The 24,336-nt window shown below is 42.0% G+C and overlaps 1 protein-coding gene across 3 annotated transcripts in view; it reads left to right on the forward strand.

Annotated features, from left to right (window-relative positions):
• The first annotated feature begins 222 nt into the window (after window positions 1-222).
• Window positions 223-24,336, forward strand: part of MGA (MGA, MAX dimerization protein) — a 106,776-nt gene continuing 82,662 nt past the window's right edge. For all 3 annotated transcript variants that reach the window (XM_025390742.1, XM_025390744.1, XM_025390743.1), the window contains exons 1-2: window positions 223-336; window positions 10,084-11,214. In XM_025390742.1, the coding sequence (XP_025246527.1) occupies window positions 10,151-11,214 (1,064 nt within the window). In that variant the 5' untranslated portion in view covers window positions 223-336; window positions 10,084-10,150. The remainder of the gene's footprint in view (window positions 337-10,083; window positions 11,215-24,336) is intronic.

Below are 24,336 nucleotides of genomic sequence, written 5' to 3' on the forward strand. Positions count from 1 at the left end.
ATTCTAGAAGCTTCAGTAGGCTTTTCTGGGTTGCTGGGACCCGGAAAAGCAGCGGCTTCCACTCTGGGGGCGGGTCCCAAGGGTCTTGCTGCTGCTCTGGGGCCGTTTGGACTCCTGGTGTTGGGGGAGGGGCCAGGGAGGTGCTGCTCGCGTTTCCTTTTGCGCCTGCGCGGCGGGCTCCGAGCGGGTAGGAGCGCGTGCGCGGTGACGTGGACGTCCGGTGCGCGCGCGCAGGCTCTTCAGCTGGAGCGGACACACGGTGTGCGAACCGAACAGAATAACCCGCCCCCAGCGGGATATGAAGGACTCCGGGTGAGGCCGGCCACGCCCCGCACGGTAACTCACGGGCCTGGGTGGAGGGCATCGCTTAGTGCTGGCCCGATTGGAGTTTTTCGAGAGTTTGAAGCTCTTGTGTATTTGAACGGCGTGAGAAACGTTCTGCTGAGAGAGCTTCGCACGCCCTCGCCAGGCCGGGCCTTGCGCGGGGCCGCCTTTGGCGCGCGCCTGTGGTCTCTGAGCGAGGCTGCGCATGTCACCTCGCGCGCGTCCCCGGCCTCACTTCCGCGTCGCTCAGCTACCTAACTGGGAGCATCGACGCCAGAGAGAGCGGCCACGAGGCGGGAGGGGTGAGAAGCGCCCATGGCTCGGCCCTGCCCTCGCGTGCGTGGGGTGCCGCTCCGCGTGGTACGGTCCGCGTGACGACTTACAGCCTGGCGCTGGGCTCTAGGTCGAGAGCCATGCTTACGCGCTTTGCAGTTTAGCTTCCAGGTCTCGTGGTTCTAGAACTCCAAGGGAAACGGTGTTGGCGTCGCTTTTCTGAGGAACTGGGCGCAGCGTTTTGACACCTGTGCAAACGTCTTTTCTAACAAGTAATTTCCGGCCAAATTGTTTGAGGCAGGACGGCAAGTTTAATAAAGAAGGGCGAGGAAGTGAGCTGTAGGAGTGGGGACTTGGTAAACAAAGGACCGGTGGTGTGTGAGTGCAGAAATGAGGGAGGGGAAAACAGGTGGGAAGACCAGGTGTTATTTTCTTTTTTCCTCTGTGGGGCAGCCTTTACCTAGTTCTGTTGATGGGGTTTCCTGTTTCTGTTAAATGGTCAAGTAGGTCTCTGCCCTCAGTGCAAGGTATCTGGGATATCTGGGATATTAACAGCACCCTCCCGCCCCCCCCCCCACAAAAGCTCCAGTAGCCAAAGTTGAGGAATCTGTGTGTCAGAAGAATATGGAGAAACTAGGTATCGTTTCAGACTGGGTCGAGAGTGCAAAGTGGTAGCGTCTTGCTGTGTAGATTTTTGCTTTGCCTTTCGAACCCTGGGAATGCCTTCTTCCTCTGGCCGGGGTGGAAGCAGGACCGGGTAAATGAGGTCTGAAAGGAGGGGTTACTGATGGCAGACCAACATGAGAAACCAAAGTGCACTCTTTTAGAGGAAAGATAACTTTCCCAAGGTTTGCCTCGCCGGAGCAAACACGTGGATCATGAGAAGTCTCGAGCCCACCCGCGCGCGTGTTGTTGTAGAGCTTGCCAGGCTTATGCGGCTGAGTCCCTGGTTAACTGCTTGCTCTGTTCGTTCTTTTTGGGCACGATGCCGCGGCTAGGCTGCAGGGAAAGTGCCTGGGGGCGGCGTGACGGCTGCTGGGAAGGGGGTTGGCCGCGGAGGGTCTGGTGGCTGGTTCTGTAGTCTCCAAGGTAACAAAATGCGGCTGGGTCCCGCAGAGAGATCCTCGGGTTCCGGACGGCGGCACGTGATCTGTCGGGACTCCTCTTCCCCGGAAGAGCTTTCCTTGCGGCATTTTTTCACGTGGTTCTTGGCCAGCTGTCCTTTGCAGTTGAAAAGCGGCGGTTTGTGGGTCATTAATAGTCGACGGCGTCTGCTCCTCTTGGGGAAGGCAGTGAGAGCCTTTTACTTTCTTGCGTATCGGAACAGCGCTAGTGTTTCTTGCCGCCTACGGTTGTTTCTAGCGTTTGTATGGGTTAAGTGGCTTGGGTCCACTTAACAGAAACACAGGCTAAGGACTTGAGGAAATTCAGTGCCCTGGGTACCTTGGCATACTTCAAGTTTGACTACAGCCCGTTTCTGCCTTAAAAGTTCTTCAAATTCTGCTTATCCAACTGCTAGGGACCTGTCAGCTCGTTGGCCCTGAGTTGTAGTTAAGGGTCCATTCTTAGCAATAGAAAATACTCCTGGGGCCAGCAGTAACAGATGGTATCTGGGAAGAGAAGGGGGCAGTACTGTCTTAGGCAGGTGCAATTCTGTGCCTTAAAACCTAAAAGCGTTTCAGATAATATTTTGACATTTGCCCTATAAGGTTGTGATGATAAAATGCTCAGGATATTGTCTGTTCTGAAGTGAGTAGTTCTTAATAAATAGCAAGTGTCATTTATTAAATTAGTAAAAAATAAGCAAATGATGGTTAACAGCGATTAAGAAACTATTAATAGTTGGCTATTTTACTGTCTGCCACCATTTGCTGTCATTTTCTTATATTTATATCCGCATTCTGTTTTTAAAAAACTTAAAATTTCTTTACCCAGTGTTTATTAGTAAATGAAATCTGAGTGAACCTGTTCTCTTGAAATTTGAGTTTCACAAATATAATTTAACTTAATCATATTCTTGTGGTGAAGGATTATGTTAAGGAATATACTAACATCTTGGTGCCTGCCATACTACTGTATTTATTGTATGAAAGGGTTGTAGATGTTTGTAGCAATTTGGAAAACGTTGAGAATTTGAATATTTGTGTTTTTAAATCATGGTATTGACTTGGAATTTTGATTTTGTGTAACTAATTTTTGGGGTTGAGCACAGTACATAAATCATTGAATTAGGAAACTAGTAAAACTAGTGTATTTTGTGAGTTGTATGAGGGTCACTGCTTTAGTAGATAAACATTTCCCAAAGAGGTCACTGGTGAAAAGACATTAAAATAGGGAGTCTGAAATTGTAACAATTTATGGAACTTGTCAGATTACTTAGCTAAAAAATGTTTTCTATGATAGGTTTTGTGTGTGTATATATCTTCTGGTGTGAATTTTCCCCTCTACAACGTATTTTGTTAGCTTTTTATTATAGCTGTTTTATCTAGATAAAAAAAATTTGATGTTGAAAAGCCGAATTGAACGTTTTTGAATGTTAAGGTGTATATATATGTACCAAAATTGTGGTTTTCATTAAAGCTTTTAGTTTACAAGAGTATTTTTAGGATGTTGCTAGAAGATTTATTTCTTCTTGAGTAGTCTACCCCTTTCTTTTCTTTATTATTATTATTATTTTGAGACCGAGTCTCTATCTCAAAGGCTAGCGTGCAGTGGTGCTATCTCGGCTCATTGCAACATCTGCCTCCCGGGTTCAAGTGATTTTTGTGCCTCATCCTCCAAAGTAGCTGGGACTACAGGTGCACAACATGACGCCTGGCTAAGTTTTGTATTTTTTGTAGAGAGAGCGTTTTGTCACGTTGGCCAAGCTGGTCTTGAACTCCTGACATCAAGTGATCCACCGGCCTCAGCCCCTCAAAGTGCTGGGATTACAAGCGTGAGCCACTGCGCCCGGCCTAGCCTACCCTTTTCTAAAGTACATTTAAGTTTTGCAGTTGGCTTAAGATTGTCTTAGACTTTCGAGTGGTCTGGGTATCTGAAACAGCTGAATATCGTTAATTGACTGCCTTTTGATTAGAAAATTAAAATGTTTTGCAATATTTATCTTAGAAAAGAAAAGAAAATTCGTATGGTAGCTCCAAACCTAGGCATATGCTTATAGTGAAGTGGAATCTGTGCTTAGATTTGATGTAGAATAAGAATTTCATTCCATGTTCTTAAACCAGGAGCTATTATGGCTCAAGATAGAGATGGTTTTAGTTGTAAATTAAGTCTTTAATTCAATGCATTTTCATCAACTAATGGATTAATTTGATAAGTGGAGTTAAAAACCAGTCTTATACAAATCATAAGTCAGAAAGTTTGTTTTCTTGTCTTCAGGCACATTTTTACTTTTTTTTTTTTTTGAGATGGAGTCTCACTCTGTCGCCCAGGCTGGAGTGCAGTGGCTGGATCTCAGCTCACTGCAAGCTCCGCCTCCCGGGTTCACGCCATTCTCCTGCCTCAGCCTTCCGAGTAGCTGGGATTACAGGCGCCTGCCACCTCACCCGGCTAGTTTTTTTGTATTTTGTAGTAGAGACGGGGTTTCACCGTGTTAGCCAGGATGGTCTCGATCTCCTGACCTCATGATCCGCCCATCTCGGCCTCCCAAAGTGCTGGGATTACAGGCTTGAGCCACTGCGCCCGGCCCATTTTTACATTTTTTTATTAGATGCCCGTGCACAAAGTTGAAATAGGTTAATGTGACTTCTCTGCACTAATTTTTTGTTTAGGCAGAAAGAAAAACTCAAAATGTGTGTATATAAAGTTAGTGTAAAATTTACTTCAAGTGCAGTCTAATATTCACTAAACTGGGTTTTTGTCAGTTGCATCTTTGACATTTAATAGATTAATCTTTAGAAGACAGTAATTTTTGGCTGGGCGCGGTGGCTCAAGCCTGTAATCCCAGCACTTTGGGAGGCCCAGATGGGCGGATCATGATGTCAGGAGATCGAGACCATCCTGGCTAACACGGTGAAACCCCGTCTCTACTAAAAAGTACAAAAAACTAGCTGGTCGAGGTGGCGGGCGCCTGTAGTCCCAGCTACTCGGGAGGCTGAGGCAGGAGAATGGCGTAAACCTGGGAGGCAGAGCTTGCAGTGAGCTGAGATGCGGCCACTGCACTCCAGCCTGGGCGACAGAGCGAGACTCCGTCTCAAAAATAAATAAATAAATAAATAAAAAGATAGTAATTTTTAAAGAATTGGTTAAAACTTCTCTGTCTTGATTTTACCGGTAATGATCTGAAAATCAAAATTTCCCCATCTCTACTAAAAATACAAAATATTAGCCGGGCGTGGTGGCGGGCGCCTGTAGTCCCAGCTACTCAGGAGGCTGAGGCAGGAGAATGGTGTGAACCCAGAAGGTGGAGCTTGCAGTGAGCCGAGATCGTACCACTGCACTCCAGCCTGGGTAACAGAGTGAGACTTCGTCTCAAAAAAACAAAAAACAAAAAACAAAAAAAAAAACAACAACAAAAAAGAAAGGTAATGTTTAAGAAATTTGGCACCTTTTCATGTAATTTATAGGTTTGGGATAACAAAATTTTTTTTCATATACTTCTTTGCTGCCTTAGTCATGTTAAATACACCTAAGGATGTTGTGCTCACATGGAGCACATGCACACAAAGGATGTTTTGCATACTTGACTCACAAAAATAGTTGGTGATTTGTAACAAAACTTTGAAGTTTATGAGTTAATAAATACAAGCTAGGAGTTTGCATTGTTTGAATTATACATCATTGTAAAGGTTTTTTTTTTTGCCAGTTCTTTAAGCTTTAATATTTTACCTTATTTGTCACTTTTGAGTCTGTTTAGTTTTGTTTTGTCAATCTCTGATAGGTATTGCTTAAGTGTGTTAGTTTTAAAAAACCAATGAACTTCATAGGTAAAAGCTTGAGGCAGCTTTTGAAAACAATCACTGTAAATTTTATCTGTCTTTTAAAAATAAACTTCTCATCAGAGGAGAGATTTTTTGTTGTTGTTCCTCACCTTCCCTGATATTAGTGCTTTAGTGTTAGGAAGTGAATTTCTATTTTTATCTCTAGTCATAATAGGAAACAGTAGTAAACCTTTTGAAGTCTTGATTTTAAAAATATCTATTATCTGTAGACTAACAGATATTTTAAGCTTTGGAGATGTATGACCAATCTTGTAAGAAGAGGTAAAATTCAGATTAGATGCTTTTACTGCTCACCATTAGCCCTGATGAAAGGTAAAATACTTTTTAATTATAATGAAGACTAATAATGGCTGAATTTGATTAAGATTACTGACCCACTTACACAGGGGTGGGGAAGTGTCATCTTCCTTTTTGTATAAAAACTAGAAGCTGTAGCTTTTATTTAGTATATCAGTTCAGTTGATTTTAGCAGTCAGATTTCTTTTTTTTTTTTTGATACAGGGTCTCACTCTGTTATCTAGACTGGAGTGCAGTGGCCCCATCACAGCTCATTGTAGCCTCAGCCTCCCCACCCCCAGGCTCAAGTGATCCTCTCACCTCAGCCACTCAAGTAGCTGGGACTACAGGTACACACCATTGTAGAGATGGAGTCTCACTGTGTTTTCCAGGTTGGTCTCAAACTCCTGGGCTCAAGTGATCCTCCTGCCTTAGCCTCCCAAAGTTGTGGGATTGTAGGCATGAGCCACCACGGCCGGCATCAGATTTCTTTATTATAACTTTTTATTGAGATACAGTTCACATAACATAATTCATCATTTTAAAGTATACACCAAAAAGAAATCCCACACCCTTTAGTAGTTAGTCCCAGTTACCCCTTCGCCTGAAACCACTAATCTACTTTGTGTTTCTCTAGATTTGCCTGTGTTGGACATCTCATATAAATGGAATCGTACAATATATATGACCTTTTTTTTTTTTATAACCTTTAATAATTAATTTAATTTTAACTTTTTTTTTTTTTAAAGAGATGGGGTCTCACTCTGTCTCCTAGGCTAGAGTGTAGTGATATAGTTATGGCTCACTGCAACCTGAACTTTCAGGGCTGCTGAAGGTGTCCTCCTGTCTCAGCCTCCTAGCCACCATACCCGCTAATTGTTTTTCTTTTTTTTTTTTGGTAGAGACCGACTCTGGCTATTTTGACCAGGCAGGTCTTGGACTCTTGACCTCAAACGTTTCTCCCATCTCGGCCTCCTAAAGTGCTGGAATGACAGGCGTGAGCCACTGCACCTGCCCACCTGGCCTGTTTTTTAGTTTTTAAAGATTGTGTGTTCACAAGGCACAAAATTTAGAAAGTGTAAAAGGGTATCTTTTCCAAGTCATCAAGTTTTCCTCGGATATGACCAGTACTACTTTGTTCTGTGTTTCCAGAGATAGTCTGTGTAAAGCAAATATTTACCTGTTCTTTTTCATTCTTTGGTTTATTTATTTTAAAGACCGAAATACTGTCTATTTCTTTGACTTTATTAAGGAAAAAAATTTTTACAAGGGTTGAAAAACTACCTATCAGGTACTATGTTCACTGCTTGGATGATGGGATCATTAGAAGCCCAAACCTTATATTATGCAGTACACTTATATAAACAAACCTGCACGTGTACTCCCTGTCTGAAGTTTAAGAAGTACAATAAAAAACTTTTAGGCCGGGCGCGGTGGCTCACGCCTATAATCCCAGCACTTTGGGAGGCCAAGGCAGGTGGATCATGAGGTCAGGAGATTGAGACCATCCTGGCTAACATGGTGAAAACCCGTCTCTACTAAAAATACAAAAAAATTAGCCGGGCGTGGTGGCGGTTGCCTGTAGTCCCAGCTGCTGGGGAGGCTGAGGCAGGAGAATGGCATGAACCCGAGAGGCGGAGCTTGTAGTGAGCTGAGATTGAGCCACTGTACTCCAGCCTGGGCAATAGAGCGAGACTCCATCTCAAAAACAAACAGACAAACAGAAAAACTTTTAAAAGACGTGTGGCATAATTTACAACTCTTCTGAACATTTTGCGCTTAATATATCTTGTAGATATTTTTTGCATGCATTCATTAAGCTTATACATTCTCTTTTATGACTGTTATCATTCCACTCTGTGGATGTGCCATCATTTGTTTTACCACTTTAAGGACTTCTCTCTTCCTGTCTAGTCTTTTGCTGTTATAAATGGGAATGCAGGGGATAATCTTGTATAGATATCATTTATCATAGGTGTGTGTATTTAAAATAAAGTCCTATAGTGGGTTTTATCAGTGAATTAAAAAAACTTAAAGTCCTGGAAAAACTTCTTTGTTGTAGGATGATATATGGATTTGTACTTTCGATATTTTCAAGTTTCCCTTTCTCATAGAGATTCTGTTATTTTATACTCCCAGTAACTAGTTAGGGGAGAATGCTGGTTGACCTATACCCTTTCCAACACTACCAGGCTTTGATTTTTGCCAGTCTGATAAGTAAAAAAACAATCTCAAGGCCGGGCGCGGTGGCTCAAGCCTGTAATCCCAGCACTTTGGGAGGCCGAGACGGGCGGATCACGAGGTCGGGAGATCAAGACTATCCTGGCTAACACGGTGAAACCCCGTCTCTACTAAAAAAATTACAAAAAAAGTAGCCAGGCGAGGTGGCTGGCGCCTGTAGTCCCAGCTACTCGGGAGGCTGAGGCAGGAGAATGGCGTGAACCCGGGAGGCGGAGCTTGCAGTGAGCTGAGATCCGGCCACTGCACTCCAGCCTGGGCGACAGAGCAAGACTCCATCTCAAAAAAAAAAAAAACCAAAAAACAATCTCAAGATGATTTTAATTTCCTTTCCTCTTCACTATATACATATTCATAGCCATTTGTGTTTATTATCCTTTACTTATTTTTCTGTTAGGTTTTTGGTCTTGTTGATTTGTAGGAAGCCTATAAATATTATTATTATTGTTAATGTATTTTTATTTTATTTTTTTGAGTCAGAGTCTTGCTCTGTCACCCAGGCTGAAGTGCAGTGGTGCCATCTTGGCTCACTGCAACTCCACCTCCTGGGTTCAAGCGATTCTCTTGCCTTAGCCTCCTAAGTAGCTGGGATTATAGGCGCACACCACCATGTCCAGCTAATTTTTTTATGTTTAGTAGAGATGGGGTTTCACCATGTTGGCCAGGCTTGTCTTGAACTCCTGACCTCAAGTGATCTGACCTCCTTGGTCTCCCAGAGTGCTTGGATTACAGGCGTGAGCCTCTGCTCCCGGCCACTATTATTTTTTAATAGAGACAGGCTTTCACTATGTTGGACAGGCTGGTCTGGGACTCCTGACTTCAAGCGATCCTCCTGCTTTGGCCTCCCAAAGTGCTGGGATTATAGGTGGCAGTCACCATGTCTAGTCTCCTTTTTATATTAGGGAAATGAGTTCTTTATAAGTTGCACATACCTTTTCCTGGTTAGTTGTTTGCTTTTTGATTTTGCCAGATTAAAAAATTTACAGAATATTACATTTTATTTTATTTTTATTTCTTTGAGACAGTCTTTCCCTGTCACCCACGCTGGAGTGCAGTGGCGTGATCTTGGCTCAGTGCACCTTCTGCCTCCTGGGTTCAAGTGATTCTCGTGCCTCAGCCTCCTGAGTAGCTGGGACTACAGGCATGCACCACCACACCCGGCTAATTTTTTAGTTTTTAATAGAGATGGGGTTTTGCCGTGTTGGCCAGGCTGGTCTCGAATTCCTGGCCTGAAATGATCCACCGGCCTTGGCCTCTCAAAGTGCTGGGATTGCAGGTGTGAGCCACCGCACCTGGCCTTATATAATATTAAATTTATCAACTTTTTTTTTTTTTCCTGCTTTACTGGTTTTAGGTTTTGTGTCTCATAAAAAAACTTTTTTCAGGATTTAGGAATAAAAAAATTAAATATTAGGTTCATCTGGAATTTTTTTCAGTGTAAGGTCCATTGAGTTCCAGTGATTTGTCATGGCTTCTTTAAATGTGTGTACTAAGAAGTTAAGATAGCTTTTTACTTACTTATGGAACCATGTCTTCTGAACCATGTGAAGAACTAATTCTGTACAATTAGCTCTTTGGAATGAAAATGGAAATTTACTTATTTAATTTACTCATCACAGGGGAACTTGCTGTGTAAAGGAATCTTCTGGCAAATTAATTCATAAAGTGTTAGGATGCTTTAAAAATGCATAACCTTCAAATTTAACTTTTTAATTTTGTATACTTTTATTTTTTTAAATAATGAATATATACTTTTGTTTCTTTGTGTGAGATTATAGTATTTATAGTGAATTGTTAGAGGATTAGGATATGAGCGACTTACCTAATTAGATTAAAATGAACTTTAAAAAATGATTAGATATTCCAGAATAAATATTCTTACTGTAATTGAAAGAAAAGCTTAGAAGCAAAGTCTTACAAGAATTTAGGAATATTTTGGGGATGACATCATTCTTGTATTTTTGTTCAAGAAATAAATACTCACTTGATTAAAGGGTGTTTTTTGTTTTTGGTTTTTTTGCTTGTTTCTTAGGATGGGAAGGCCATTGTGACTATGTGGTGATTACAGTTGTCTTACTACTGAGTTTCCTACTGAAATCATGGAGGAGAAACAGCAGATTATATTGGCTAATCAAGATGGTGGAACAGTGGCAGGAGCAGCACCTACCTTCTTTGTCATCTTAAAGCAGCCAGGAAATGGCAAAACTGATCAAGGAATTTTGGTTACTAATCAGGATGCCTGTGCTTTGGCTAGTAGTGTGTCATCACCAGTAAAATCTAAAGGGAAGATTTGCCTTCCAGCTGATTGTACTGTGGGTGGAATCACTGTTACCCTCGATAACAATAGTATGTGGAATGAGTTCTATCATCGAAGCACAGAAATGATTCTGACCAAGCAAGGAAGACGCATGTTTCCTTATTGTCGTTATTGGATAACAGGTTTAGATTCAAATTTGAAGTATATTCTTGTCATGGATATATCTCCTGTGGATAACCATCGTTATAAGTGGAATGGTCGTTGGTGGGAACCCAGTGGGAAGGCTGAACCTCATGTTTTGGGGAGGGTTTTTATTCATCCAGAATCTCCTTCCACAGGTCATTATTGGATGCATCAACCAGTATCTTTCTATAAACTCAAACTTACCAACAATACACTGGACCAAGAAGGGCATATCATCTTGCACTCTATGCATCGTTACCTGCCAAGGCTTCATTTGGTGCCTGCAGAAAAGGCTGTGGAGGTGATACAATTAAATGGCCCTGGTGTCCACACTTTTACCTTCCCACAGACTGAATTCTTTGCAGTCACAGCTTATCAGAACATTCAGATTACTCAACTGAAAATAGATTACAATCCATTTGCCAAAGGCTTTCGGGATGATGGGCTGAATAGTAAGCCCCAAAGAGATGGAAAACAAAAGAACAGCTCTGACCAAGAAGGGAATAATATTTCCAGTTCTTCTGGTCATCGGGTCCGTCTTACAGAAGGTCAGGGGTCAGAGATACAACCAGGTGATTTGGATCCTTTGTCAAGGGGTCATGAAACATCAGGCAAGGGTTTGGAGAAGACTTCCCTTAATATAAAACGAGACTTTCTTGGTTTCATGGATACTGATTCAGCACTTAGTGAAGTTCCTCAATTGAAGCAAGAGATTTCTGAATGGTAAGTAGTAGTTTTTCTGTTCTTAGAAATAAAAGGAAGATTGAGATGGGCCAGGTGTTGGATTTAACATCTTGGTTCTGTGGAATGCTACAGATGTTGATAAAGTAAGTCACTATAAAATGTACTACAACTGCTTTTACATTCTGTGAAATGACAGATAATTTTTCTGTAATGAGAATCAGTTGGGTTCAGGATCTAGAATTGTAGGCAAATTGGATAACTTATCTGAATTATTCATATGTATTTAGAATGTTCCTTGATATCCTTGGGGGATTGGTTCCAGGACCACCTGAGGATGCCAACACCTTACTACATTTGAGACTCTGTCTCAAGAAAAAAAGAAAATCATACCAATTGTGATAACATAGATGTGCCTAGAGAATACTGTGCTAAGTGAAATAAACAAAACAAAAAAGACAAATACTGCAAAATATTCATAAAAGTAGAAAGTAGAATGGTGGATGCCAGGGGGTAGAGAAAGACTGAAAGATGTTGGTCAAAGGGTACAAGGCTTCAGTTATGCCAGGTAAATTTTAAAGAAACAGTAAACATGCTATTTTAACTAGTAATAATTTTCAGCTGCTTCTTTGTTTGGGCAATTTATGGATTAGGATATCCCTCAGGCAGTAAATTCACAAGTATTAGGTACAAATAACGACTGTAAATGCATTTTGTGCCTTGTGTAGATAAGTTTTGTTTCCATTATGATATGGGGTTTTCTTCCCTTCTTCAATTATAGTAGGCCCGCCACATCTTCTGGTTCTGCATCCACAGATAAAACTGGCCAACTAAGGTACTTGAGTATCCTCAGATTTTGGTATCTGGGGAGGGTCCTGGAACCAGTCCTCCTCAGATACAGAAAGTCGCCTGTAATCATGAGTTGTCTATACAATCAGTCTTCCATGGAAGCTGCAGCTGTGTGTTCAACCAACCACAAATCTAAAATATTTGAGATGGGATGGGGGGGAGGATTTCACAAAGTTCCAAAAAGCAAAACTTGAATTTGACTATTGTGAATGATACTGTTGTTTCTTTTTGTTTGAACCTGCCTTATTTTTGTTTGTTTATTGTTTTTGAGATGGAATCTCGCTCTGTTGCTCAGGCTGGAGTGCAGTGGCGCCTTCTCGGCTCACTGTAACCTCTGGCTCCCAGGTTCAAGCGATTCTCCTGTCTCAACCTCCCAAGTAGCTGGGATTGCAGGTGTGTGCCACCATGCCTGGCTAAATTTTTTGAATTTTTTTTTTAGTAGAGATGGAGTTTCACCATGTTGGCCAGGCTGGTCTCAAACTCCTGACCTCAGGTGATCCACCCGCCTTGGCCTCTCAAAGTGTTGGAATTACAGATGTGAGCCACTATGCCCGGCCTGAACTTGCCTTATTTTTATTTTTATTTTTTTATTTTTTGAGACGGAGTCTGGCTCTGTCGCTCAGGCTGGAGTGCAGTGGCATGATCTGGGCTCACTGCAAGCTCCGCCTCCCAGGTTCACGTCATTCTCCTGCCTTAGCCTCCCGAGTAGCTGGGACTGCAGGCGCCTACCACCACGCCCGGCTAATTTTTTGTATTTTTAGTAGAGATGGGGTTTCACTCTGTTAAGCCAGGATGGTCTTGATCTCCTGACCTCGTGATCTGCCCACCTTGGCCTCCCAGAGTGCTGGGATTACAGGTGTGAGCCGCTGCGCCCAGCCATTATTTTGATTTTTAAACCCAAGTTCAGCAAAAGTAAAGAAATCCCTGCACACGAATTCCCTTTACTTTCCTTTTCTTGCTAAAATTGTAGGCCACTAACAGCTACTATTTTTTGAATTTGGAATCACCATGCTCATGAGTTCCCCTTGCCTTGTCTATGAGCTGGTTATTGCTTTGCTTTTTCTAAGGATTGTTGCAGCAGGAGTAAGTGCTACTCAAGCAATGCATACAGTTTTTTTGTCAAAGGGGAAAGGTTCTTTCGGGTTATACTTTTTGCTGTGGTATTGTTTGTAATTGCAACTGGTGGATGCTGTCTTTAAACTTGATTCTTCAGCCACAGCTTAATCATCTTGATTAACATAATTAAAATGGATTTAAACAGTTGACCACAAATTATATTTTTACCCTTGTTATCCAGAAATAGTTGAGTGTACCGTTGGATGATGCAGAATTTATTAAAATTCCTTTGGAGGATAGGGCCTGAAGAAGTTCTTTAGGTTAAAGGGTCAGATGTATGTTGGTTTGTTTTTTGAGGCAGTGTATGGCTCTGTCACTTAGAATAGGGTGCAGTAGTGCAATCACGGCTCACTGCAGCCCTGACTTCCTGGACTTGGGTGATTCTCCTACCTCAGCCTCCTGAGTAGCTGGAACTACAGGCATGCATCACTATGCCTGACTGATTTTTTGTATTTTTAGTAGAGACAAGGTTTTGCCATGTTGCCCAGGCTGGCCTCAAACTTGTGAGCTGAAGTGATCTGCCAGCCTTGGCCTTTCACAGTGCTGGGATTACAGGCATGAGCCGCCATACCCGGCCAGGCCTATTTTTTTTGTTATAGAAAGCAGCTGTTGGGATTACATATGGTTGAGCTTTTGATTTTAATGAATCAAGAGAGTGGTTCAGATTTATTAACATGTAGTATTGCTGTCACTGAAGGGAGAAAAGCAACTCGAATCATGCTCCAAGAAATAACATTATCTTTATGTGTGAAAATGGTATTTAGCTCTGTGTAAACTTTTTCTCTAAATGCTTGATATGGGAGCAGAAATTATTTTTAGGCGAGAGTTGGGCAAATCTGGCCTATAGCTTATTTTAGTGTGTATACAAGAATATGTGACAGAGACCATAGATGCTTGTAAAGCCTAAAATATTTACTATCTGTTCCTTTACAGGAAATAATTGCCAACCTCTGATTTAAGGGTCTAAAAAATTATATACACATGCGTGTGCACGTGCACACACACACACCCCCCCCACACTATTTTCCCATTTTCTATTCAGTTACTGATATATGATTGATTTGTCATTCTGCTTTGTTTTAGCTAATGCTATTGGTAAATGCACTGATCTTTAGGCTTTATTTGCTACATTTGCTGTTGCTTGACCATTTTCTCCTACTTGAAACTCTATTTTTTGTTCCTTGGCTTTTACCATACAATTCACGTGGTTCTCCTAACTCTTGATTTTTTCCCCTTCTTTCAGTTATTCTTACTGACTCCTTATAATATATTCAGATATTTATTAAATGAAGGTTATTTCCTAGTATTATGCTCCTGTAGTCCCCTTTCTTCCTTCCTTCCTTCTTTTCTTCCTGTCTTCTTTTCTTTCTTTCTTTCCTTCCTTTCTCTCCCTCCCTCCCTCTCTCTCTCTCTCTCTCTCTCTCTTTCTTTCTTTTTTTTGGAAGGGGGACAGAGTCTTGCCCTGTTGCCCAAGCTGGAGTGCAGTGGTATGATCTTGACTCGCTGCAACCTCCGCCTCCTGGGTTCAAGGGATTCTGGGTTCAAGTGCCTCAGCCTCTGGATTAGCTGGAATTGCAGGTGCATGCCACCATGCCTGGCTAATTTTTGTAGTTTTAGTAGAGACAGTTTCACCATGTTGACCAGGCTGGTCTCGAACTCCTGGCCTCAAGTGATCCTCCTGCCTCAGCCTCCCAAAGTGCTGAGATTACAGGCATGAGCTACCATGCCCAGCTGTTGTAGTCTTTTTCTTTTTCTTTTCTTTTCTTTTCTTTTTTTTTTGAGATGGAGTTTTGCTCTTGTTTCCCAGGCTGGAGTGCAGTGGCATGATCTCGGTTCATTGCAACCTCTGCTTCCTGGTTTCAGGTGATTCTCCTGCCTCAGCCTCTGAAGTAGCTGGGATGACAGGCATGTGCCGCTACGCCTGGCTAATTTTTGTATTTTTAGTAGAGATGGGGGTTCACCATGTTGGCCAGGCTGGTCTTGAACTCCTGACCTCAGGTGATCTACCCGCCTCCACCTCCCAAAGTGTTGGAATTATAGGCATGAGCCACCGTCCATGGCCATCTTGTAGTCTTATCTATGACTTTGACCTCTTCTCCCATCTAATATTGTTTATTATTTTGTTTTGAGACAGAGTCTTGCTCTGTTGCCCAGGCTGGAGTGCAGTGGTACAGTCTCGACTCACTGCAATCTCTGCCTCCTGGGTTCAAGCAATTCTTTGCCTCAGTCTCCCGACTAGCTGGGATTACAGGCATGTGCCACCACACCCGGCTAATTTTTGTATTTTTAGTAGAGGTGGGGTTTTGCCATGTTGGACAGGCTGACCTCAGGTGACCCACCCAACTCAGCCTCCCAAGTGCTGGATTACAGGGGTGAACCATTACATCCCACCAATTATTACTTTTTATTTTTAGTTTTTGAGACAGAGTCTGGCTCTCTTGCCTCAGCTGGAATGCAGTGGCGCGATCTGGGCTCACTTCAACTTCTGCCTCCCAGGTTGAAGCAATTTTCCTGCCTCAGCCTCTGGGGTAGCTGGGATTACAGGTGCCCGCCACCATGCCCAGTGGAGTCTCGCTCTGTCACCTGGGCTGAAATGTAGTGGCATGATCTGGGCTCACTGCAATCTCTGCCTCCTGGGTTCAAGTGATTCTCCTGCCTCAGCCTCCTGAGTAGTTGGAACTACAGGCGTGTGCCACCACGCCCAACTGTTTTTTTGTATTTTTAGTGGAGATGGGCTTTCACCATGTTGGACAGGATGGTCTCGATCTCTTGACCTCTTGATCTGCCTGCCTCGGCCTCCCAGAGTGCTGGGATTACAGGTGTGAGCCACGGTGCCCTACCAATAGTGATTATTTTTAAAGCTACTGATATCTCTAGCTTGTTTGTCTCTCTTCTTAGTTCCAGACCTCTAGATCAAAATGTTCATTATTATAGATAATTCCAACTGAATTTTTCTTTTTGCTTTTAAATCCTGCCCTTTTTTTTTTGCATTAGCTATCGTAGTCATTCAAATCAGAAAACTCTGCATTATTTTTGCCTGATTACGTAAACCTGTTAAGTTATTCTCCTATTGATATGTATTTGGATTGTTTCTAGTTTTTGACTATTATGAATAAAACTAATATTAACTTTCTTATACGTGTCTTTGGTGGACATGCGCTAGTGTCTTTTTGTTATATGTCTTAGGAGGAGAATTGCTGGGTCATACAGTAGGCATACTTTTAGTAGACACTGCCAGAATTTTCCAAAAGGATGATACCAATTTACACTTCCACCAAAAATGTATTATGAGAGTTCCTGTTACTTCTACATCTTTGTCAGCACATGTGGTATTGTCTGTTTTGTTTTTAGCTATTCTGATTTCACTATCTCTAGAGGCTACTGCTGCTTTTTTTTTTTTTTTCCTGTTTTTTTTTTTTTGAGTCAAGATCTTGCTCTGTTTGTTTCTCAGGCTGGATTGCAGTGGCAGGTTCATGGCTTGCTGTAGCCTTGACCTCCTGGGCCCTAGCGATCCTCCTGCCTCGGCCTCCCTAGTAGCTGGGACTACAGGCATGCACCACCAGGCCTCTTTTACAAGACCTTCAAACATTTGGGGGAAAATTATACTCCTTTATGATTTTTGTTATCTTTTATTTGTAACTGAATACCTTTTAGTTTCAGGTACTTTTCTAAGTACCAAATGAAACAAATTCCTGCATCTTAGGTTTTACATAATTCCAACCTAAGCACAGCTTTTCCATGTGTGACATAGTTTTCCGATGTTTTTCCGTTTGATTAGTTGATTGCGCACCTCAAGTTTCTGGCACATATATTTTTCTCCCAAGAAAGCTCATCAGAATGCAAGTGAGTGAGAATGACATTGTTATAGAGAGAATCACTCTGGTTTGATTTTTTTGAGACAAAGTCTCACACTGTTGTGCCAGCTGGAGTGCAGTGGTACAATCTCAGCTCATTGCAACCTCCACCTCCTGGGTTCGAGTGATTCTCCTGCCTCAGCCTCCCGAGTAGCTGGATTTCAGGCACACGCCACCACGCCTGGGTAATTTTATATAGGGGTTTCACTATGTTGGCCAGGCTGGTCTCATGATCCGCCTGCCTTGGCCTCCGCAAGTGCCGGGATTACAGGCGTGAGCCACTGCGCCTGGCCTGGTTTGATATATTTAAAACAATAATTAATTCATAAATGTCAATACTAGACAAATATGAACAGTTTTACAAAAATGCTGTTCCCACAGTCTAGAATCCTGCTTTTTTCCCCAACATTATACATTCTATGACAGGCATTTTTAAGGGGCTGCATTAGTATCCATAAGATGTATTTAATCAGTTCTCTGTTGATGGCTCTTGAAATTGTTTTAGTTTTTTTAGCCACTACAAATAATGCTTCAGTAAAATTTCTTACACACAGTTTTTATACACTTTTGCAAATATAGCGATTAATTCTTCGGAATGGAATTGTCTAGATCAGGATTTTAAATTTTAATTAATTGTTAAATTATATTCTAAAAGGTTATAACCATTTATATCCCTACCCATAGTACATGAACCTGCTGATTTTTGTATCATCTTTGCTGTTGTTATTGTAGTCCAAAATACCATCCCTGATGCATAACATCTGCCTGGTTTCCCAGCTGCTTTTCCCCCCACAATCCCATGCTCTGTTTGGTAGACAGAAGGATCTTTGAAAAATATGACTTACAGGGGATTATGTCCCCTCTTAAAATTCTTCAGTGGCTTTCCATTGCACTTGAAGGCCTCTTGCCCGATCTCTTTGGCCTTATCCCATTTATCTGTTGATGGACACTTGGATAGCTTCTACCTTTTTGCTACTGTGAATAATGGAATTACGAATTCTTTTTTTTTTTTTTTTTTTTGGAGATTGAGTCTCATTCTGTCGCCCCCAGGCAGGATTGCAGAGGTGTGATCTTGGCTCACAGCAACCTCTTGCCTCCTGCATCCAGGTGATCCTCCTGTGTCCAAGTGATCCTCCCACCCCAGCCTCCAGAATAGCTGGAATTATAGGCATGTGCTGCCACACCCAGCTAATTTTTATATTTTTATTAGAGGCAGGGTTTCGCCATGTTGGCCAGGCTGGTTTTGAACTCCTGACCTTAGGCGATCCACCCACCTCAGCCTCTCAAGTGCTGGATTACATGGGTGAGCCACTGCACCTGGCCAGTGAATTCTTTTGGGTGTATACCCAGAAGTAGAATTGCTGGATCATATGGTAATTCTATTTTTAAGTTTTTGAGGAACCACAATACTGTTTTCCAAAGTGGCTGAACCACTCTACATTCCCATCAACAGTGCACAAGTGTTCTAATTTCTCCTTATCCTGGCCAGCACTTACTATTTTTAATAATAGCCATTTTAATGGGTATGGAGGGATAGCTCGTTATGGTTTTTAATTTGCATTTCCCTAATGATTGACAACGTTATTTAGGCATCTTTTCACATGCTTATTTACCGTTTGTATAAGGAGAAATGTTTATTCAAGAGCTTTGTCTGTTTAAAAATTGAGTCGTTATTTTGTTGTTGAGATGCAGGAGTTCTTTATATATTTTGGATATTAATCCATTAGATAAAATATTTGCAAATCTTTTGTCTCATTCTGTGGGTTGTTTTTTCATTCTTATATAGTGTGTTTTGATGCACAAGTTTTTAATTTTAATGAAGTACAATTTTCCTATTCTTTATTCTCTTACCTGTGCTTGATGTTATGCTTAAGAAATCATTGCCAAATCTAACATTAGAAAGAGTTTCCCTTATGTTTCTTACTAAGGGTTTTATAGTTTTACCTAAGTTTAGGTCTGCGATCAATTTTGAATTTTTTTTTTTTTGACACAGAGTCTTGCTCTGTCACCCAGGCTGGAGTGTAGTGGTGTGATCTCGACTCACTGCAACCTCTGCTTCCCGGGTTCAAGTGATTCTCCTGCCTCAGCCTCCTGAGTAGCTGGCGCTTGCCACCATGCCTGGCTAATTTTTGTATTTTTAGTAGAGATGAGGTTTTGCTATGTTGACCAGGCTGGTGTCGAACTCCTGACCTCAAGTGATCGGCCCGCCTCAGCCTCCCAAAGTGTTGGGATTACAGGTGTGAGCCACCACGTCTGAGTATTTTTATTAGTGGTATAAGGTAAGGGTTCAGCTTCATTCTTTCGCATGTGTGTATCCAGTTTTCCCGTCACCATTCATTGAAAAGACTGTCCTGGCTGAGTGCGGTGGCTCACGCCTGTAATCCCAGCACTTTGAGAGGCCAAAGCGGGCTGATTACGAGGTCAGGAGTTTGGGACCAGTGTGGCCAACATAGTGAAACCCTGTCTCTACTAAAAATACAAAAAAAAATTAGCCAGGCATGGTGGTGCACACCTGTAGTCCCAGCTACTCAGGAGGCTGAGGCAGGAGAATTGCTTGAACCCGGGAGGTGGAGGTTGCAGTGAGCCAAGATTGTGCCACTGCCCTCCAACCTGGGCAGCAGAGCGAGACTCCGTCTCAAAAAACAAAAAACGAAAAGACTGCCCTTTTCCCGTTGAATGGTCTTTGCATCTGTTGAAAATCAATTGACCACATATGTGCAGATTGATTTCTCAGCTCTCTGTATTCTGTTTGCCTGTATGTTTATCTTTATGCCAGTATGACGTTATTTTGATCGCTAGAAATTTTCAAATTGGGCGGTATGAGACCACCAACTTTGTTCTTGTTTTTCAAAATTGTTTTTGCTATTTAAGGTCCCTTGAGATTCCATTTTCTTCCTCTTTTTATTTTTTTGAGACTGAGTCTTGCTCTGTTGCCCAGGCTGGAATGCAGTGATGTGATCTCGGCTGGCTGCAACCTCTGCCTCCCGTGTTTAAGCGCTTCTTCTGTCTCAGCCTCCTGAGTAGCTGGGACTACAGGTGTGCACCACCATGCCTGGCTAATTTTTTGTCTTTTTAGTAGAGACGGGGTTTCACCATATTGGCCAGGCTGTTCTTAAACCCCTGACCTTGTGACTCGCCTGCCTTGGCCTCCCAAAGTGCTGGAATTACAGGGATTATAGGCATGAACCATTGCGCTCGGCCGAGGTTTCATTTTCTACTTCTGCAACATCCCGTTGGGATTTTGATAAGGATTTTGTTGAATTCGTTCAACGCTTTGGGTTTTCTTCCTGTTCATGAACATGGGATATCTTTCCATTTTAATTTTTTTCAATAATGCTTTTATGGTTTTCAATGTAAAACTGTTTTGCTTTCTTAGTGAAATCTATTCGTAAGCATTCTTTTTGATGCTGTTATATATTGAGTGGTTTCTTTTTCTTTTTATATTGCCCATTGCTGTTTTGTATTGCATATTGTTCATTGTATAGGAATACAGTTGACTTTTGTATGTTGAGTTTGTATTCTTCAACTTTGCTGAATTTGCTGAAGTGAGTGGTTTGTGTGTGTGTTGTGTTGGGGGGGGTACTGAGAGTGGGTTTTTGAAAGTTTTCTATATGTAGGATTGCACCATCTATTAATAGAGAGATCTTTACAAACTCCTTGACAATTTGAATATGCTTTTTTTTTTTTTTAATTTTTATCTAATTGCTCTAAATAGGACTTTCAGTAGTAGGTGGCAAATAGTGGCCAAACTGGGAGCATTATGGTTGTAGTTTGTCTTTTTCTAGTGATTAGCAAAGTTGAACACCTTTTTGTATTATTTATTGACCATTGGGGTTACTCAGGTGATTGTGTGTGTGTGTGTATGTTCTTGGACACTGTTTTCTTCCCTTGATCAATTTGTCTACCCTTAAGGCCCAAATCACATTGTTTTAATTGGTATAGCTTTATGATGGTTAACTGCCTGACCATGGTCCTACTGTATTCCACTTCTGTGGTGAGGCGTTTTTCTAACTAGTCATTGTTGGTTCTTAACTACTTTGATGCATTTCTTACTCTCTTGAGTGTATTGCTCAGGTTGTTGCAGCATTCTTTCTTCTAGTTTTGCCCTTGTCAGAATTTTAATTTTTTAAAGGAAATTCAATACTGTTACTAATCTGCTTAACTTTTCAGAGGTACACAGTTGCCTTACAATTTACAGAATTAAGTAAAAATAGTACTATTCTGTATTAACCCCACCTGACATACTGAATAAGAACCCATAGTTAGTCTCCATAGGTTGAAATGCATGGTCCCCAACAAGACTGCCCCTAGTTGAGACATTAACCACAACTGGAGATTCTAGGCCACCTGTACTTTTCACCAGTTGGCTACAAATCCTAAGATTCTCACAATCTCCCTCAGGTTCACTAATTCACTAGACTCACAGAACTCAGGAAAATGCTGTATTTAGAATTAGAATTTTGCTGTAAAGAATACAAATTAGTGGCCGGGCGCGGTGGCTCACGCCTGTAATCCCTGCACTTTGGGAGGCCGAGGCAGGCGGATCACGAGGTCAGGAGATCGAGACCATCCTGGCTAACATGGTGAAACCCCGTCTCTACTAAAATACAAAAAACTAGCCGGGCAAGGTGGCGGGCGCCTGTAGTCCCAGCTACTTGGGAGGCTGAGGCAGGAGAATGGCGCGAACCCGGGAGGCGGAGCTTGCAGTGAGCCGAGATGGTGCCACTGCACTCCAGCCTGGGCGACAGAGTGAAGACTCCGCCTCAAAAAAAAAAAAAAAAGAATACAAATTAGAACCAGCCTAATGAGACGTAAAGAACAAGGTCTGGGAGGGTCTCACATGCAGAGTTTCCATGCCCTCTCCCCATGGAAACATATAGGGTACATCACCCTTCTGGGACATCAATGTGTTCACCAACCAGGAAGCTTTATTAAGCTTTGGTATTAAAAAATTTGGGGGTTCATTATGTAGGGGTAATTGACAAAATCTGTGATTGAACTTAATCTTCAGTTCTTTTCCCCACCCTAAAGGTTGAGCTAGCTCAGAGTCCCAGTTCTTTAATCACAGTATTCTTTTTGGAGACCAGCGCCATCCTGGATCTATTTAGGGGGTCTACCACAGGTCATGTCATTAGCATAAACTCAGATGTGAGCCAGTGGGCTCGTGAATGACAGTCCCTTCTGTCACTCTGGAAATACCAAATATTTTAGAAGCTTTGTACCAGGAACCCTGGACAAAGACCAGGCAAGCTCATTATACAGCAAATACATAATACATAATTTAAAAAGATTAGAAAAAATCACTTATGATGAAAAATAGTAGTGACTTGCTTTACCGTTTTTCACCCCTAGTTTTCTTCATAGAGGAAATTAGTTTTTCCATCTTAGCTATTTCTTGTGGTATTTGCCTCTGTCTGGGTCATATGCATAATGCCAAATAATTATCAATTTTACATGTAATCCGTTTAAAAAATTATTTTCTAGTACAATATGTAGGCCATTTAGTTGTTACTCTTTTTAAATCCTCTTAGTATAGTTACTCCTTTTTTTTTTTTTTTAAATTCTCTTAGTATCATTATCATAATTTTTGGTCAACTAATTTTGCTTTCTTTTCGAGACAGAGTCTCACTTGGTTGCCCAGGCTGGAGTGCAGTGGGTGATCACAGTTCACTGCAGCCTCAACCTCCCAGGCTCAAGTGATCCTCCCACCTCAGCCTCCTGAGTAGCTGGGACTAGAAGTGTGCGCCACCTCATCTGGTTAATTTTTTTATTTTTGTAGAGATGGAGTTGCAGCATGTTTCCCAGGCTGGTCTTGAACTCCTGCGCTCAAGTGATCCTCCTGTCTTGGCTTCCCAAAGTGCTGGGATTATAGGTGTGAGCCACCATGCTTGGCCAAATGATCCCTTTTTTTTAATAAGATAAATACTCTATACTGCTGAGCCAAATGTTACACTATGAGTTAATTTTCTAACTTTGTTTTGTAGTAGTTAATTATTGCTTTTTTTTTTTATATATTTGTAATTTTATATGTACTGGTGCTTATTCTATAGACCACATTCCTTTTTCCCCCCCTCCCCGAGACGGAGTTTTGCTCTTATTGCCCAGGCTTGAGTGCAATGGCTCGATCTCAGCTCACTGCAACCTCCGCTTCCCAGGTTCAAGCGATTCTCCTGCCTCAGCCCCCCGAGTAGCTGGGATTACAGGCATGCGCCACCACGCCCGGCTAATTTTGTATTTTTAGTGGAGACGGGGTTTCTCCATGTTGATTAGGCTAGTCTCCAACTCCCTACCTCAGGTGATCTGCCTGCCTCGGCCTCCCAAAGTATTGGGATTATAGGCGTGAGTGACTGGGCCCCTCTTCTACCTACATTCTTTAATAAAATCTTTTGGTTCATTCATACGCACACACACATTCATACATATATGTGCATACACATATTCTTCTATTGAAAGTAAATTTTTGTGTGTACCTCCTCTGCGTGCTTCGGGAGCTCTTTATTCTCCTTTGCCAATCTGTTCTGGTTGTTCTCTAGCCCCCTACCAAGCTGCCATCTTGGGATTTTCCTTTGCTGTCGTCCTGCTAACTTTACATTTGCTATTTTCATATAGGTTCTTTTTATTTGTCTGTTTGTTTATATGTATATATATTTATTTATTTGAGATGGAGTCTCGCTCTGTCACCCAGGCTGGAGTGCAGTGGCGTGATCTCGGCTCACTGCAACCTCTGCTGCCTGGGTTCAAGGGATTCTACTGCCTCAGCCTCCCAAGTAGTTGCGACTATAGGCTCATGCCTCCATGCCGTGCTAATTTTTGTGTTTTTAGTAGAGACGGGGTTTCACCATTTTGGCCAGGCTGGTCTTGAGCTCCTGACCTCAAGTGATCCTCCTGCCTCAGCCTCCCAAAGTGCTGGGATTACAAGTGTGAGCCACTGCACCTGGCCCTGTAGGTTCTTTTGTGTACCATATCTTAGGCTGTCTTTACTGGTTTGTGTTGTTTTTGTTGATTTGTGAAGTTCATTTTTCAGTAGTTTCTTTAGAAAGTATCTGTGGAGCATAGAATTTTAAGATGTTTAAGTAAAATTACTTATGATGAAAATAGTTCCCAGCTTCACCTCTCTTCACCCCTCAGTTTCTTCTTATATGTTGGTAATAGGCTTTATTCTGCTTTTCACATTTTATAAAATTGTTTCTGTAACGAGTTCTTTGAAAATGTGTTGTTGCCTCCCAGTTTCCTGTTGAGAAGTTTGATGCCATGATTTGCTCTGGCTATTTGAATGTAACCTTTCCCCCTTCTGCTTTCAGAACCTTTTGGTGATTCCTCATATTATGAAATTTCACAGTTATAA

The sequence above is a fragment of the Theropithecus gelada genome, chromosome 7a (genome assembly GCF_003255815.1).
Source record: "Theropithecus gelada isolate Dixy chromosome 7a, Tgel_1.0, whole genome shotgun sequence".
Lineage (NCBI taxonomy): Eukaryota > Metazoa > Chordata > Mammalia > Primates > Cercopithecidae > Theropithecus > Theropithecus gelada.